General features: G+C 34.5%; 1 protein-coding gene across 5 annotated transcripts in view; it reads right to left on the bottom strand.

The window, feature by feature from the left end:
• Nucleotides 1-2,040: 2,040 nt before the first annotated feature.
• Nucleotides 2,041-14,099, bottom strand: part of ZFX (zinc finger protein X-linked) — a 63,879-nt gene continuing 51,820 nt past the window's right edge. For all 5 annotated transcript variants that reach the window (XM_069065634.1, XM_069065635.1, XM_069065633.1 and 2 more), the window contains 5 exons: nt 9,076-9,225; nt 8,728-8,871; nt 7,998-8,132; nt 7,297-7,437; nt 2,041-5,974 (listed from right to left, as the gene is read on the bottom strand). In XM_069065634.1, coding sequence (XP_068921735.1) covers nt 4,791-5,974; nt 7,297-7,437; nt 7,998-8,132; nt 8,728-8,871; nt 9,076-9,225 — 1,754 coding nt within the window. In that variant the 3' untranslated portion in view covers nt 2,041-4,790. The remainder of the gene's footprint in view (nt 5,975-7,296; nt 7,438-7,997; nt 8,133-8,727; nt 8,872-9,075; nt 9,226-14,099) is intronic.

Genomic DNA, 14,099 nt, shown 5'->3' with positions numbered 1-14,099 from the left:
GCATTGGAACCATGGATGTATTAAGTATACAACTAAATGTTATTTGGAATATTTAAGCTAAGTCTCCAGATTCTCTACACTTGATGAGAACTTTTCCAAACAGTTTCTTAGGTCATCACAATGCAAAGGCCTGTACATGACAAGGTTCATCTCTCATTCATCCCAATTAGTCTACATGTTACATAGGAAAAACCAGGAGGCTAAACGGATAGAAAAGGTCACAGATGATTCAACAGTTTTGGAGATTTGCCCTCAAACTAAAAAATCAAATGTTTGCTATATACCTACACTTCCTGAGCATGTTGCAGATACAAAGTAGGAAAAATAACTTAGTGCTATATAACAATACTTACTAGATTATTAAAATAAGCTCATTTATACCAAGTTGGAAATGGAACAATGTTCTTACCCCTCTCAGCTCTCTCAGCTTTGGAGTTAAGAACCAAATCACCTCACTTTGTTTCATCACACACAAATATGCCTTTATCTATAGCCAACACTCTACTAGAATTGCTTAAAACAAAATAGGAATTTATTTACAAACAATAGCAAAGCTGTCAAAAGAACAAGGAACAATATGTAACAAATTCAAGAATTGCTTTATAAACAAAACAAACAATATATACATGATGGAACATAAAGTAACATAAACCAAAAAGGGCAACCTTGACCTTGACCTTACCTAAACAATTGCAAGAGGTGGAAGGTATGTCTTACTTTTTAAAGAACTTTTAAGTACCCCTATGGTAGTAAAAAAAATAATTATAAAACACAAAAGCTTTGTCTCTACCTTTTACTTAGTTGACCTTTTGTCTATACCCTTTAAGGAATGTAACATATCAGAAGCTAAGTAAAATTTATGAAATGGAAGAGATGTTAACCTTTGATGGACATCTTATTAGACTTTTACCGTCCAAATCATACAATGTAAGCATGAGGTTCAAACTTTGCAAGCTGTTTCACCTCCACTTCTTCATTCTGCTGTTTTGTAATACTTTCTCTTCTGTGTCCCATACAATGAAATGTCAGACTAGTGATCCTAATTTTCTGCCAGTGCTCTGTTGCTTTTCCTTTCAGATTAAAGGGGAAAAAATAAGTTAAGGATACCCAAAGGATAAAGAGAGAAATAGACAATGTACAGACTTGAAATGGCTAGATCTATTTATTAGCTGTCTTATTAAAATTTGTTAGCTGAATCCTGGATTGTTATGGTTTTTATATTTGATTCACAGCTTCAAGTAACAATTACTGTATTTTGTTCCACTTGTTTCAGATAGTAGTTTCAATTTAGTAGATTTTTTCTTTGAAGAATTATTTTCTCCATAATCAGATAATGCATCAGATAAGCAAGGTTTAACTACTACTTTATATTGAAAAAATGAAAGACTACATTTACTTTAGACTAGTCATTGAACGTTAGTAATTCTGCCACCTTATTCCTATCTTGTCTAGGTTGCTATTTGGATTCCTGCTAACTTCTTGCTTCAAACTTGACAATGACCAGGCAGTCCTTTATTAGACTAGTCATTTGAAAGAGTGAAAAACATGTTGTGGAACATGTATTTCTGCCATGGACATAATGAAAGCTCATGAAATTAAACACTGATTCAATGTGGTGTAGATTTATGGCAAAAAAAAAAAAGATTCTAAATGCTTTTGAAAACAGCTTTATGTACATTGTGGCACTAGTCTATACAATATTTTTCTTCTCTTTATCTTTTCCTCTCAATGGCTGCTAATAAAACAAATAAACCCACAAATGCATTTCAAGGACATACTAATTAAAGATCTCACCAATTACCTCAAATTTTATAAAATATTACTTGCAAAATCACAGAACTAAAGGATTCTCAATGTTTGCATTTGTGTCAAAAATTCAAAGCAATGACATTTTGCATTCCAGTACTGCACAAAATGAGTTAAGAAATGGGGAAATGAAAATAATCCACTGTATTCTGTTTATTAGGTTTACAAAAACTGTACATTTTTTTTAAGAAAAAGCATTAACTTAGTACTGGTATCAAATAGACTAAACATTCATTAACAGGAAAATATTCTGATTTTATTTTTGCACGTTATTCTCAAGTACACAATTACAATAATGTCACACTTCCCTATATGATTTTCTTTTTATGTATTTTACTTTTTTACAAAGTGTACAGAGGGAGGGACATACAATATTTAATAGGATATTTCTACAGAACAATAACTTATATTATGTCCTTGTAAAAATCTGTACCTCTTTAAAACATTTAACTGAAACATCCATTTTATAGCATTTGCTAAGCAAATTGTTTTAAGAATTAAAACTATCCTGTAACTAATGTCAGTACATAACAATAACTACAATTTCATTTTCTCTTTATACAGACGAATACATTTTACAAAATCCACTTGACCAAACCCTTAATTACCTTTTAAAGGTTTCAATATTGTGCTTTAAAAAAAAAATTGTGTATGATTCCAGACTATGTAAGAGAAATACAAAGTGTGTAAAGTGTTGTGTTCTTTATCTTTCAGTTTATTTAAAAAAATATAGTTAAAATGGCTACTTTTATACTAATTTCATTTTTACAGCATGTTCTTTCAGTTCTTTTACAGTTTAAAAGAAAATCAAGATTAACAGGGGAGACTTTAAAAAAAGGTTGTGATGAAAATATTAACATTTAGTTTTCAAGGACAATACTAGACATCAATGGATTGCACAACCATATATGACCAATGAAATGTATTATGTAGGGCAATGTATTATGAAGGACATTAAAGTACCAGAAAACATATATCAGCTTTCATTACCATCAGTCCAACTTCATAGCAGCCTGAAGCGCTTAACTTACAGCTAAATAAATCTGACACCCTGGGGATTTGTCAAATACTTTGAAAAATGTAGTATTCTACACAATTCTGAATCCAAATACTGGGGCTAAAAGGAATGATGATAAAAGATGAAAATCAGAAAGCCAAGGTAGGAGAGAGCAGCATGACAGTAATAGGCAGCACTGGTATCAGACTTAAGAGTGTAGCAGGCAAGGCAATGAGAAGAGGCATTTGAAACTTCCAAGAAAATGCCAGAAACAGAAGGGAATTGAATTAAGTGGCAGTAGCCATTCCTGGGTACTTAAATGTATTTCCCTCCCCCACCTCTAAATCTTATTAATTTCAAGCAAATTTAGGTTAAGAATATCTGGAATCTACTATCTATTATATCCTTGCTTATTTAGACTGATTTAAAAAATTTAATTGCAATGAAAGACAAAACAACGAAAGACTTGCTAATCAATACAAGCCCTTCGCTCTTCTTTCTGTATACTTAAAAATGCTGTAATCTTCAAATCAGTGCTGACTACGGCATTGAACCATTTACATTCTCACCCACTGCAGTTGTTTAAGAACTTGCTATGTTTATATACTACTCAGTATTCATTTATAGATCTATATAGCTCCTTCTTCATACCCTCAGCTTGATGAGATAGAGATATAGTGTTCTCTCAAGCTGCTCATACCACAGAACTGAATTTAGTTGTGTATGGATAATAATCACTTTCTGGAATAATATGAAGTTGAAATATCATGAAAAACATTCTATTTAGAAATGTATCATTTCTATTTCACAATTATTAAAGATATTTTAATGAAAATACCTTTATTATTTTAAAAATACTACTGTATGTATTTTCTTTCTACTTCTTTACCTGAGGTCTCTTCTCTAAACACCATTGTTTTACAAAATGGTCTATCAAGTACATCCCTGGATTTTTCACAAATTATTGTAAAGTACTTTTTAGTGTGAATTTTTTAACTCAGTCATTGTCTTAGTAGGATGTGTGTGTATAAATGTGAAAAATAAATAATACATAGAGATATATGTATACATAAAATTTGGGGTACACTTACATACAAAGTTGCAAACTATTCTATGAGCCATAGGAATGATCTCTCTCAAATTCCAAAATTCATAGTCAGTACTATTTCATTTGTAGTACACAACCATTCCAAGAGAAAAATTTTGCACAGATGGAATAGCAGACATAATAGTGATGAGCAAAAATCTTCAGTATGTCTTTTTAAAAGTTTGTTGTGCTGGCAAAAGATGTAAATACTCCAAAAGAGCCCCAAACAATTGTCCTGCTAAAAATGAAAATTTTAAAACAACCACAGCTTTTTCATTTAGTAATGTTACAGACTTAAAAGCTTAAATGTAAAGTTCTGTTGTCACGTGATCTTAAGATAGTAAACAAGACAATTAAATGAGTTCCATATTATGACAGCTAGATCTGACAATAAAATCTCCCATATATATTTATATATGTATATATATATTAGATGTGTCTATGACAATTTCATCATGAGAAAATGCAAATTACCTTTAAAATTTGTGACACAAATGAGTCAACATGAACACTTTTGAGAGTTACCAATCTTAAATTATCTTTAGTTAAATGGTATTAGGTGAGTACCAACAAGGTAAGCAAGGTAAATATTTAAATAAATATAAAAACTACTAGTATTGAAAGATTCAGTATAGAGGCAGGGATTAATTTATTAAATGCAACTTTATTGTTGCCATCTTTTCCTCATTTATTAAACAAACTGAATAGAATCCAGAACACGCTATTGAACAAAATGTAAAAAAAAAAAACCAACTAGAAGCAATAATCCTATTTGTATACAGCATAAATCAATGCACAGTATTTTTTTATAATCACAACTGATTGGCTTTAAAATGAATTGACTGTCTCAAGGCCAATATTCTTTACAATTTCACTCCACAGAAGTCAGTGAAATAATTTTTATGGCAGTCCAACATCTTTATGATGTCGCATGATGTGCTGGTTCTTCTCCGAGGGTCTTCGAAACCCTTTCTTGCAGTACTCACAACGATGGGGATAGTCTTTTGTATGAATGGAAATAACATGCCGCTTAAAGCCTGAGGCATCTGTAGTGCTATACTCACAGTACTCACACTGGTAAACTTTCCTGCCGCTATGCGTCTTCATATGTTTTTTGAGCTCATTTTGCTGCCTGAACCCCTTTCTACATCTCTTACACCTAAACGGAAGATCCTTTGTGTGAACAGAGAGAATGTGGCGACTTAGAACAAATGGGTCTGCGATCTTAAAGTCACAATGTCTACACTGGTGCATTTTTTTGCCCTTGTGGGCAGCCACATGCTTCTTGAGTTCCGAAGGCCGATGGAAGCCTTTATCACACATGTCACACTTGTGGGGGTAGTCCTTTGTGTGAACCGAAATGATGTGTCGTTTCAAATCGCTTGAGTTCGAGCTCTTGTGGTCACAATGCAAACACTGATGTGTTTTGCTTTCTTGGTGGATAAGGGCATGCTGCTGCACCTCTTTGGTATCTGAGAAAGTCAGAAGACAAATCTCACACTTGAATGGCATCTCTTTACTATGTTTAGTCTTTACATGAGTTTTCAAGTTAGAAGAGTCAGCAGACCTATATTCGCAGTACTGGCACTGGTATGGCTTCTCACCAGTATGGATACGCATGTGTTTCTTGAGCTCTGAGGGGTGACGGAAACCTTTGCCACATTCCACACAAATATGAGGAAAGTTCTTGCTGTGGACAGCCAGAAGATGGCGGTTCAATAACCCTTGTTCCGCTGTCTCATAATCGCAAAATTTACACTTGTGCATTTTGTTGGCTCCTTTTTCCTTATGCACCATTTTGTGAGTAAACAAAGCTCCAGCATGAGAGAAATGTTTCCCACATTCATCGCATTCAATTGCCTTTTCGGTTTTGTTGGTCAGCTTGTGGCTCTCCAGGTGGTTGTGTAAACTAATTTTTTTATTGGTAGTGTAATCACAGTCTGTGCATCGATATTTTTTCTTGGTAAGGTGCTCTGGATGGTTTTTCATATGCCTCTTCAAGAATCCTCTAGATTTAAACTTCTTTCCACAAATCATGCAAGGATAGACAGTCAACGGATGACCATCAGGGCCAATAATTATTGCTAAGGAAGAAGAAAAAAGAAAATATTATGAACATCAAAACAAAGATTTCTTTGAGAGCATTTAAATTATATATTCTAGAGATTATTAGACAAATAAATGTAAATTACATTGAAGGTATCCTTTCAATAATTACTCAACACTCAGACATCCTCATCAGAAAAGCCATGTCCATCACCACAGACACAGCTTTTTCTTCCAATGAGCATTATTACATACTACTTCACCAAGTATTGCTCCAGGTAAATGCCATCAGCTCAAAACAGCAAATGAAACAATCTTAATGTTCAGATCTACAGTATCAGATCAAACCACAAAGGAAAAAAGAACATACTATTTTTCTACATTTCTATTTAATTCTTCCAAAACTGTCATTTAAACTGGCCATGGAGTTTAAATAGACTTAAAATATTCCTGTAAAGAAATTACACTGGGAACGGCTAGGTGGCGCAGTGAATAGAGCAACGGCCCTGGAGTCAGGAGGACTCAAGTTCAAATCCGGCATCAGACACTTAACACAAAAAACTAGCCATGTGACCTTAGGCAAGTCACTTAACCCCAATTGCTCTATGTTCCCCCCTCCAAAAAAGCAAAAAAAAAAAAAAATTACACTGAATGTCACTACCATACCCAAACTGTCATCACATAGCTTCTTGTTGAAAATGCACCTCCCACCCCTCTTTATAGAAATGTAGGGGGTGGCTAGGTGGCAAAGTGAATAGAGCATCGGCCCTGGAGTCAGGAGGACCTGAGTTCAAATCCGGCCTCAGACACTCAACACAAAAACTAGCTGTATGATCTTGGGCAAGTCACTTAACCCCAATTGCCCTTCAAAAAGCCAAATACATATATACACATGATGTAAAAACATAATACTATCAATAAGTTTCTTTAAAATGGTGGTATTGGGGTGGCTAGGTGGCAGAGTGAATAGAGCGCACTGGTCTTGGAGTCAGGAGGACCCGAGTTCAAATCTGGCCTCAGACACATAATACTTACTAGCCGTGTGACTTTGGGCAAGTCACTTAAACCCAACTGCCCTGCCTTCCCCCCTCCAAAAAGAAAAAAAAAAATTAGTGGTATCATGGTGGAGACAAGTGAAAATTTTTCATCTGAATTAGAATCAGTTAAGTTAATAATACTCTTTTCTCTCCATATCTTGAAGTTACCTCGTGTTTCAAATTTAACGTCTTGTGGTACTCCAGCTTAAAAAGTATCACATTACAGTGGTATGCCCAATGTCACACTCTTCCTTTTACCCAAGGGATGACTGTCAAATCCCCATAAAATGAACACTGCACAAATGATATTACTAACTCCTCACCTGTTTGGTACTGCCTGGAATCAGGTCTTCTCCTCTTCTTTGGTTTTTGTTTTGCCAGTCTGCCAAGGCCAGCAGACTCATCTATGTGCAAGAGGGCACTTGCAGTGCCATTCCGGTTTTCAATTCCATCAGTATTATTACCTAACAATGCGCATTAAAAACAAAATTATACAGTATTATCACTTTGAAGACTATTTGGATTATGGATTCTTTATTAATAACAACATTGCAAAAACAGCCACGATCCTCACGAATGACAGAAATTCCCCATCCTAAGTAATGAGTTTTAGATTTTTTTTTTTGGTGATGGGGGTCTAGGAAACTCCTAGTTGTCAATTTAAAAAAACACATTACAGCATTTTGCCCCATGGAATCCCTTGTTGTCTCCCAAAATTGTAAAGCCACGGGGCAGATATTATCAAGATGGAAATTTTCAGCTTGGAAGTCTGTGTACTTCTTGCAGTACTTCCTTCTACGTAATATAGACATGAAGGAAATTCCTGTTAAAAATAGAGACAAAAAGTAGACTTTATAATCTTCCTCTATCCTTGCTGAAATTAAATAACCTTTATAGGCACTGGTATTTTAGCTTTCTGGGACTTACACCACAAAGAGGATTCTCTGAATGTGCACAGATGTTTATAGAAAAAGCATCAGCTTTTTGCTGTTCCCAGGACTTGAGGAGTTTTCCTGTGACTTACCATAGGCTGCTGCCCAAGCTATTGGCATGAACGTTTTTATCTCAGTGTCATCAATTTGTTGTTCGTGAGCCACTGCTGCATCTTCCTCACCAACAATCACTTCCATATAAACTTCATCAGCGATTTCTGCAACATCTAAAAAAATAAAGACATAAGTATTAGTAACATTTTTCATAAGCACATGTCTTGATATCCACAGGAAGGCAGGCAAAACATATAATGACAACAAGCACTGGCATGAGCGTCTGAAGGCACAGGCTCTACTCCTCGATCACCACCAATGACTCGTTCTGTGCCTGCAGTGAAGGCACTTTGCTTCTATAGACCTCCATTTTCTCATCTGTGAAATCAAGGAGGTGGACTGGAGGATCACTGAGGTCCTTCTAGTATTAATATTGTATGAGGGTGAGTTCAAAACTAATGTGTCTTTCCTTCTCTATCAGTCTATGTGTCTAAATCTGAGATAATGACATTTTTTCATATTAATACAGTTACTACATCAATAGAGAAAAAAAAATAATAGTCAAATTTCAATAGTCACCTGGTCTTTTTATAGATCTGAAACCCTCTATAAAAAGAAATGCTTCATAGGGCATCTTTATTTTCTACCTTTTGAAGTCACATAAATTTTTCTACAATTAGTGTTGCCATTACTATTAAATATCAAATGAATTTTAAAAGCACTAAAAATGATAAAAAATTTTCTCCCACAGAAAGGCCACCTACTTACTTAAATCTTCATCTTCTTGCTGAGAGTCATTTACAGTCATGTAAACCATCTTTTCCCTTGGAACACGAATACTGCTACTCTGATCAAGTAGTCCAACTCCATGATCATTCTCAGGTTCACTCTCTACAATATCCACCGTACCACCTAGTGGACATGATCAGAGAAACAATTTATTTTCAAATTTCGTATCTAATTAGTTACAGTATTACATTTGAACGTTTTATTCAAAGCATTGTCCTTTCCCTGGAATTTCTATTAACTTTTCATTAAAAAAAAAAAACATACAAAAAAGGACAAAATTTAATAAGTTGGGTTAAGGTATGTAACAGAATAAACATTTCATCTCACCTAAATCATCTTCTCCAGGATCAGCCTTAAAAATATAAACTTTGATGACTTCAGGGCAAGTGCCATCTACTTTACATGGGTCAATTTCAGATTCGGCATCCATGGTGATTTCAGAAGAGACGTCATGTTCTATCTTCCCAGCATCATCCACTACAAAAGTAAAATTGCAAAATAGGGCAAGTAAAACTAGGTTTCAATGAGACTGGTAATAATAGAACCACAAATGGAAAAGATGTGGCTTTCTGGAAAACTAAAAATAGAAGAAAAAAAAATCTAGCCTACACCACCCCCCCCCGCAAAAAAAAAGAGGTAAATGTAACATAAAAACTACTTTTGTAATAGTTAACACTAAAACTATATACCCATCACAACCTGTTTATTTAAAAAAAAAACAGTAATGAAGTCAGGAAAAACAAAAATATTTCTTAAGTCTTACTCATGACCATTTGGTAAAACTTGCTTTTGCCTATTATTAAGAGGTCCTGAAAAAGCACTTTGTGAAAAGTTAGATTGTTTATAATATTAAAACAGCTAAACAAAATTCAATTTATTTAGAAAGAATAAAAGTAATATTAATATCACCAGATAATGTAGAGTTCTAACAAAAACCATGACAAAAGCAAATATATTTAGGTATTCTTGGTGTACTTGGGTATAAAACAATTTAATAAAGACTGATCTTATACAACATCTAAATAAAACATGAAAGAAAAATATTCTTATTCATCATCATGGTATAGAGGTAATCATAAATCTCAAATGAGATACTAGTGAATCATACTCTGGAATGGTTTCAAGTGTGGATAAGAAACTGAGAGTCTATACTCTGAAGAACACTAGCAAAATTCATAAATGCTATGCATTAGAAGATTGGACACCAGGTGATAATTTTTCTTTATGACTACAGAATTCATAAGGAGCATGTGCTTTTACTCAAGTATGAAGGGTGTATGATCTCTGTTGTTGGAAGAAGTACCCACACCAGTGAAATCAATGGCTCTTTAAAACTATTTAAGCAAATACACTAGTCATTGTTAGTTACATATGCGAGAAGGAAAATCAATTTTTTAAAAATTAATTGCCTTAGAGAAACATTTAACAAAAAAAGTTAAATACTATTTCCTAATTTGATATGTTTGCCCACTTACTTTAATGGATCTGGGATCTTTCCAATACAATACTATTACTCCTTCCTTCAGTACAAATCCATCCCTACTTTTGTATCCTATGAGACTCTTATCCATGATCTTATCTAAACCCACTGCAGTCTTTTAATATTTTGTAGGTATCAGTATAACTGAGAACAATTTGCTTGATCTTACCACTAGACTAAGCCATCTGTTTTTCCAGTCACATGTGTTGTAAATGTTTTCTGCATCCTTTTTGCATGCAAATCTCTGTTAGTGACAGGATGTAGACTATTTATACCTACCATGCACTTCTCCACTGCCCTTTGGATTATTTGCAATTTTGATTCCTTGGAGAGAATAGTGTTTTGTGATTTGCAGCTATATAGCAGCACTAGAAGAATATAGGTGCCAAAAATATAAGCTTTTATGCTAAGCAGCGCCTTAAAATCACTGGAAACAGCAAGTAATTTGCCAAATGCAATTCAACCTGTTTTCCTATTTAACTTTGGACTAATTCTCTTCATCTTCAGTTCCTGTCCAAGATGAATACACTGATGGATTAACTCAAGGGATACTTATCCAACTTCATATATAATCTGAGGAATGCCATTTCTTAATGAACTAATGGGTTGATCTCTTCTCACTGAAGAGAAAAGACCTATAGTATTCTGTGGCTTGATTAATCAGCATAATATTAAAAGCTAACAAAAAGTATCTATTAGACCTCAACATGAGTAGAAACTCTCTTCTCTTTGACCTCTACAAAGGCATGAATGAATACCTCTAGTGATTATGTCTCCAGTCTTATGCTTCAGAGAGCCTTTAAGGTTGGGTTTTGCACTAGAGTTAAATGATTTATGATTAATACTAATCTTTTTTTTCCTTTTACTACTGTGTGTGTGAACAACTACACTGCGAGGGTCAATGTGGCCACCAAAATTATATGTTGTCTGAGAAAGATCCCAGAATGCCACAACCAACATAGGCAATCATACAAATACCAATCAACTACATAAGACTGGTAGTTGAGTATTTTATGTCTACTGGTTTAACAATTTGAGAAGTGGTATGGAAGAGCAATCAAATGGAAGTTAGGCAGAGATGTATGAAGAAGAATTATTCCAGGAATAGGGAATGATGTGAATAAAGGCTGAGTGGTAAAAGCATTAGAAAGAAAGGGCTTCCAAGACAGCTGAGTTACAGTAGAACTAGAGTCAGTAAATGGAAGTTACAGAGGCAGATTTCAGATTAATATAAGAATTAACTTTCAAGACTTAGCTCTTCTCAGTAATGCAAGGATCTAAGACAAACTCCAAAAGATTCATGATGGAAAATGCAATCCACATACAGAGAAAGAATTTTGGAGTTTGACTGCAGATGGAAGCATACTATTTGCTCTCTTCTTCTTTTGTTGGTTTGTTTCTTCTTTCTCATGGTTTCTCTCATTGATTTTAATTCTTATTTACATCATGACTAATGTGAAAGTGTTTTTATGTAGAGCTTATATCAGACTGCAGACTTTCTTGGGGAAGGGAGAGGAGAGGGAAAGGGAAGAAAATTAAAAACTCAAAATCTTATGGAAGTGAATGTTGAAAACAAATTCACATTTTTTTTGTTCTTTTTGGAGGGGGGAAGGCAAGGCAATTGGGGTTAAGTGACTTGACCAAGGTCACACAGCTAGTAAGTATTAAATGTCTGAGGCCAAATTTGAACTCAGGTCCTCCTGACTCCAGAGCCAGTGCTCTATTCACTGAGCCATCTAGTTGCCCCAAATAAATTATTAAAAAAAAAAAAGAATTAACTTTATAACAACTGGAATTACGTTTTCTTTAAAAACTGGTGCTTTATTCACTGTGCCACCTAGTCGCCCCAACAAAAACAAATCTTGTACCTAATACACCCTTTAGTCAGCTGTGTGACACTATGAAGATGTGGTCTTCACAGATTTCTCCTGTTATTTGGTTGGGTTGTGTGGTTTTACTTTAGGTCTCATTACTGAGATATATTAATGATGCAAATGTGAAGAGGGGGACCAACCAACCTACATAGCACAGTCTTTGTAACTGTTTCATTTCAAGCCTACTTCCTGTCCTTCATCTAGTTTTGGTTTATAAACGTTTTGGTGATTATATGACTTAGTTATATCTCACACTAAAAGCTCTTGGTAACCTCATTTCCCCCCCTCTGCTACCTCCCATTCTTTTTCAAAAATTTTATTTACTATTAGTTTCCAACATTCAGTTCCACAAGTTTTTGAGTTCCAAATTTTCTTCCCCCCTTCCACCCTACCCGACTCTCCATAGAGGCATACAATTCAATATAGTTTCTACATATACCTTCATATTAAACATTAGTCAAGATGTAAAGATGAATTATAACCAATGGAATGAGTAACAATAAAGAAGAAACAAAACAAATAAGAGACAGTAAGTAGTTTGCTTCAATCTGCATTCAGACTCAGCAATGTTTTCTCTGGATGTGGATAACCTTTTCCATCATGAGCCCTTTGGAGTTGTCTTATAACCTTGCACTGCTGAAAGGAGCCCAATCTATCAAAGTCAGTCATCACAGATACGTGTCTATAATTGTGTACAATGTTAACCTGGTTCTGCTCTCCTCCCTCAGCATCAGTTTATAGAAGTCTTTCCAGTTTATTATGAAGTCAGTCTACTCCTCATTTCTTGCAGCACAATAGTATTCCATTACATTCATATACTACAACTTGTTTACTCATTCCCCAATTGATAGGCATACCTACTTTCCATTCTTTTGTCTTTTTCCATTCCAACTCTATAAAATCTCCCGTCATTCTACTGATTCACTGATCCTATAGATCTAGAGTTGGGGCATTTTACAGATTAGAAAAATGAGACTTAAGGGGTTTAAATAACTTGTCCAATATCACACACAGAGTAGTACTAATTGCTTTGTAATTGGGTTAGTACCTCAAACCAAGCTAATCTGTCTCTCTAGTAAAGATAACAAATTATTTGGCTGGCTGAGGTAGTTTTTAAGTTTTCCTGACTTTCTTAAGGCAACTACTTTACGCAAACTGAGCTTTTCTGAAAAACAGAGATGATCATAGATACTGTTCTTATTTTAATCCATCTCCCATTTTTCAGAATCACCAGCTTTCATATAAGGATAGTCAGGATTCTTACAACTGCCTGATGTTCCTTTCCTCTTTCCTTCCATCTAGTCTGTTATAATTTTTATCTCTTCTCTAGCTAGTTGACAATCCAACAGAACACTGTCTGTTCTGGAATGACCACATCTGTAACCAGTCATTTCCTTTCTGTTAAGATATAACCAATTTCATTTTTTAACTAACAACATTTAGTGCTTCCCATATACAGATCCAGACAACTATAATTTTCTTGAAAATCCAGGATATACTGAAGCATCTAAGTAATCTGATCCAGGTCTCATGAATTTCTGGATTAAAAAAGACGATATTTTCCAACATGGTTTTTTGCTGTCATTGAGTCCACCTTCATAATGAAGTCACCAAGTAAGTAGCTGGGCACAAGGTGACTTGGTTTGGAGGATCTTTCTAAGTTCTTCACACATTTTTTTTCCTCTCTCAACTCCAACCCCCAATTGCAGATACTGGTGTATTAAACTATGATTATTATTGTGATCTTATTACACTGATCATGAATAAAACAACTGGTGATATAACCAAATATCTCATGAACATTATATTTCTTGTTGCCTTTGTTATGGTGAAAGCAATGCTTCATCACCTATACAAGGAAAACTTGCAAAGTCCTTCCATTTAGTTCCAACTTCCCTGGGTCTTCTGGATTTGTTTAGAGCAATAACATCAAAATAATTATATTTTAGTTCCTTTAATAGTTTATTGGTTGGTTGCTGGACAAAGATCTCATATTC

This window comes from Petaurus breviceps, unplaced genomic scaffold (assembly GCF_028583685.1).
Source record: "Petaurus breviceps papuanus isolate PSGF00001 unplaced genomic scaffold, PetGlider_PUasm1.0 90696, whole genome shotgun sequence".
Classification (NCBI taxonomy): Eukaryota; Metazoa; Chordata; class Mammalia; order Diprotodontia; family Petauridae; genus Petaurus; species Petaurus breviceps.
The sequence above is the reverse complement of the archived record's forward strand: the minus strand, read 5'-3'. Positions and strand labels throughout refer to the sequence as shown.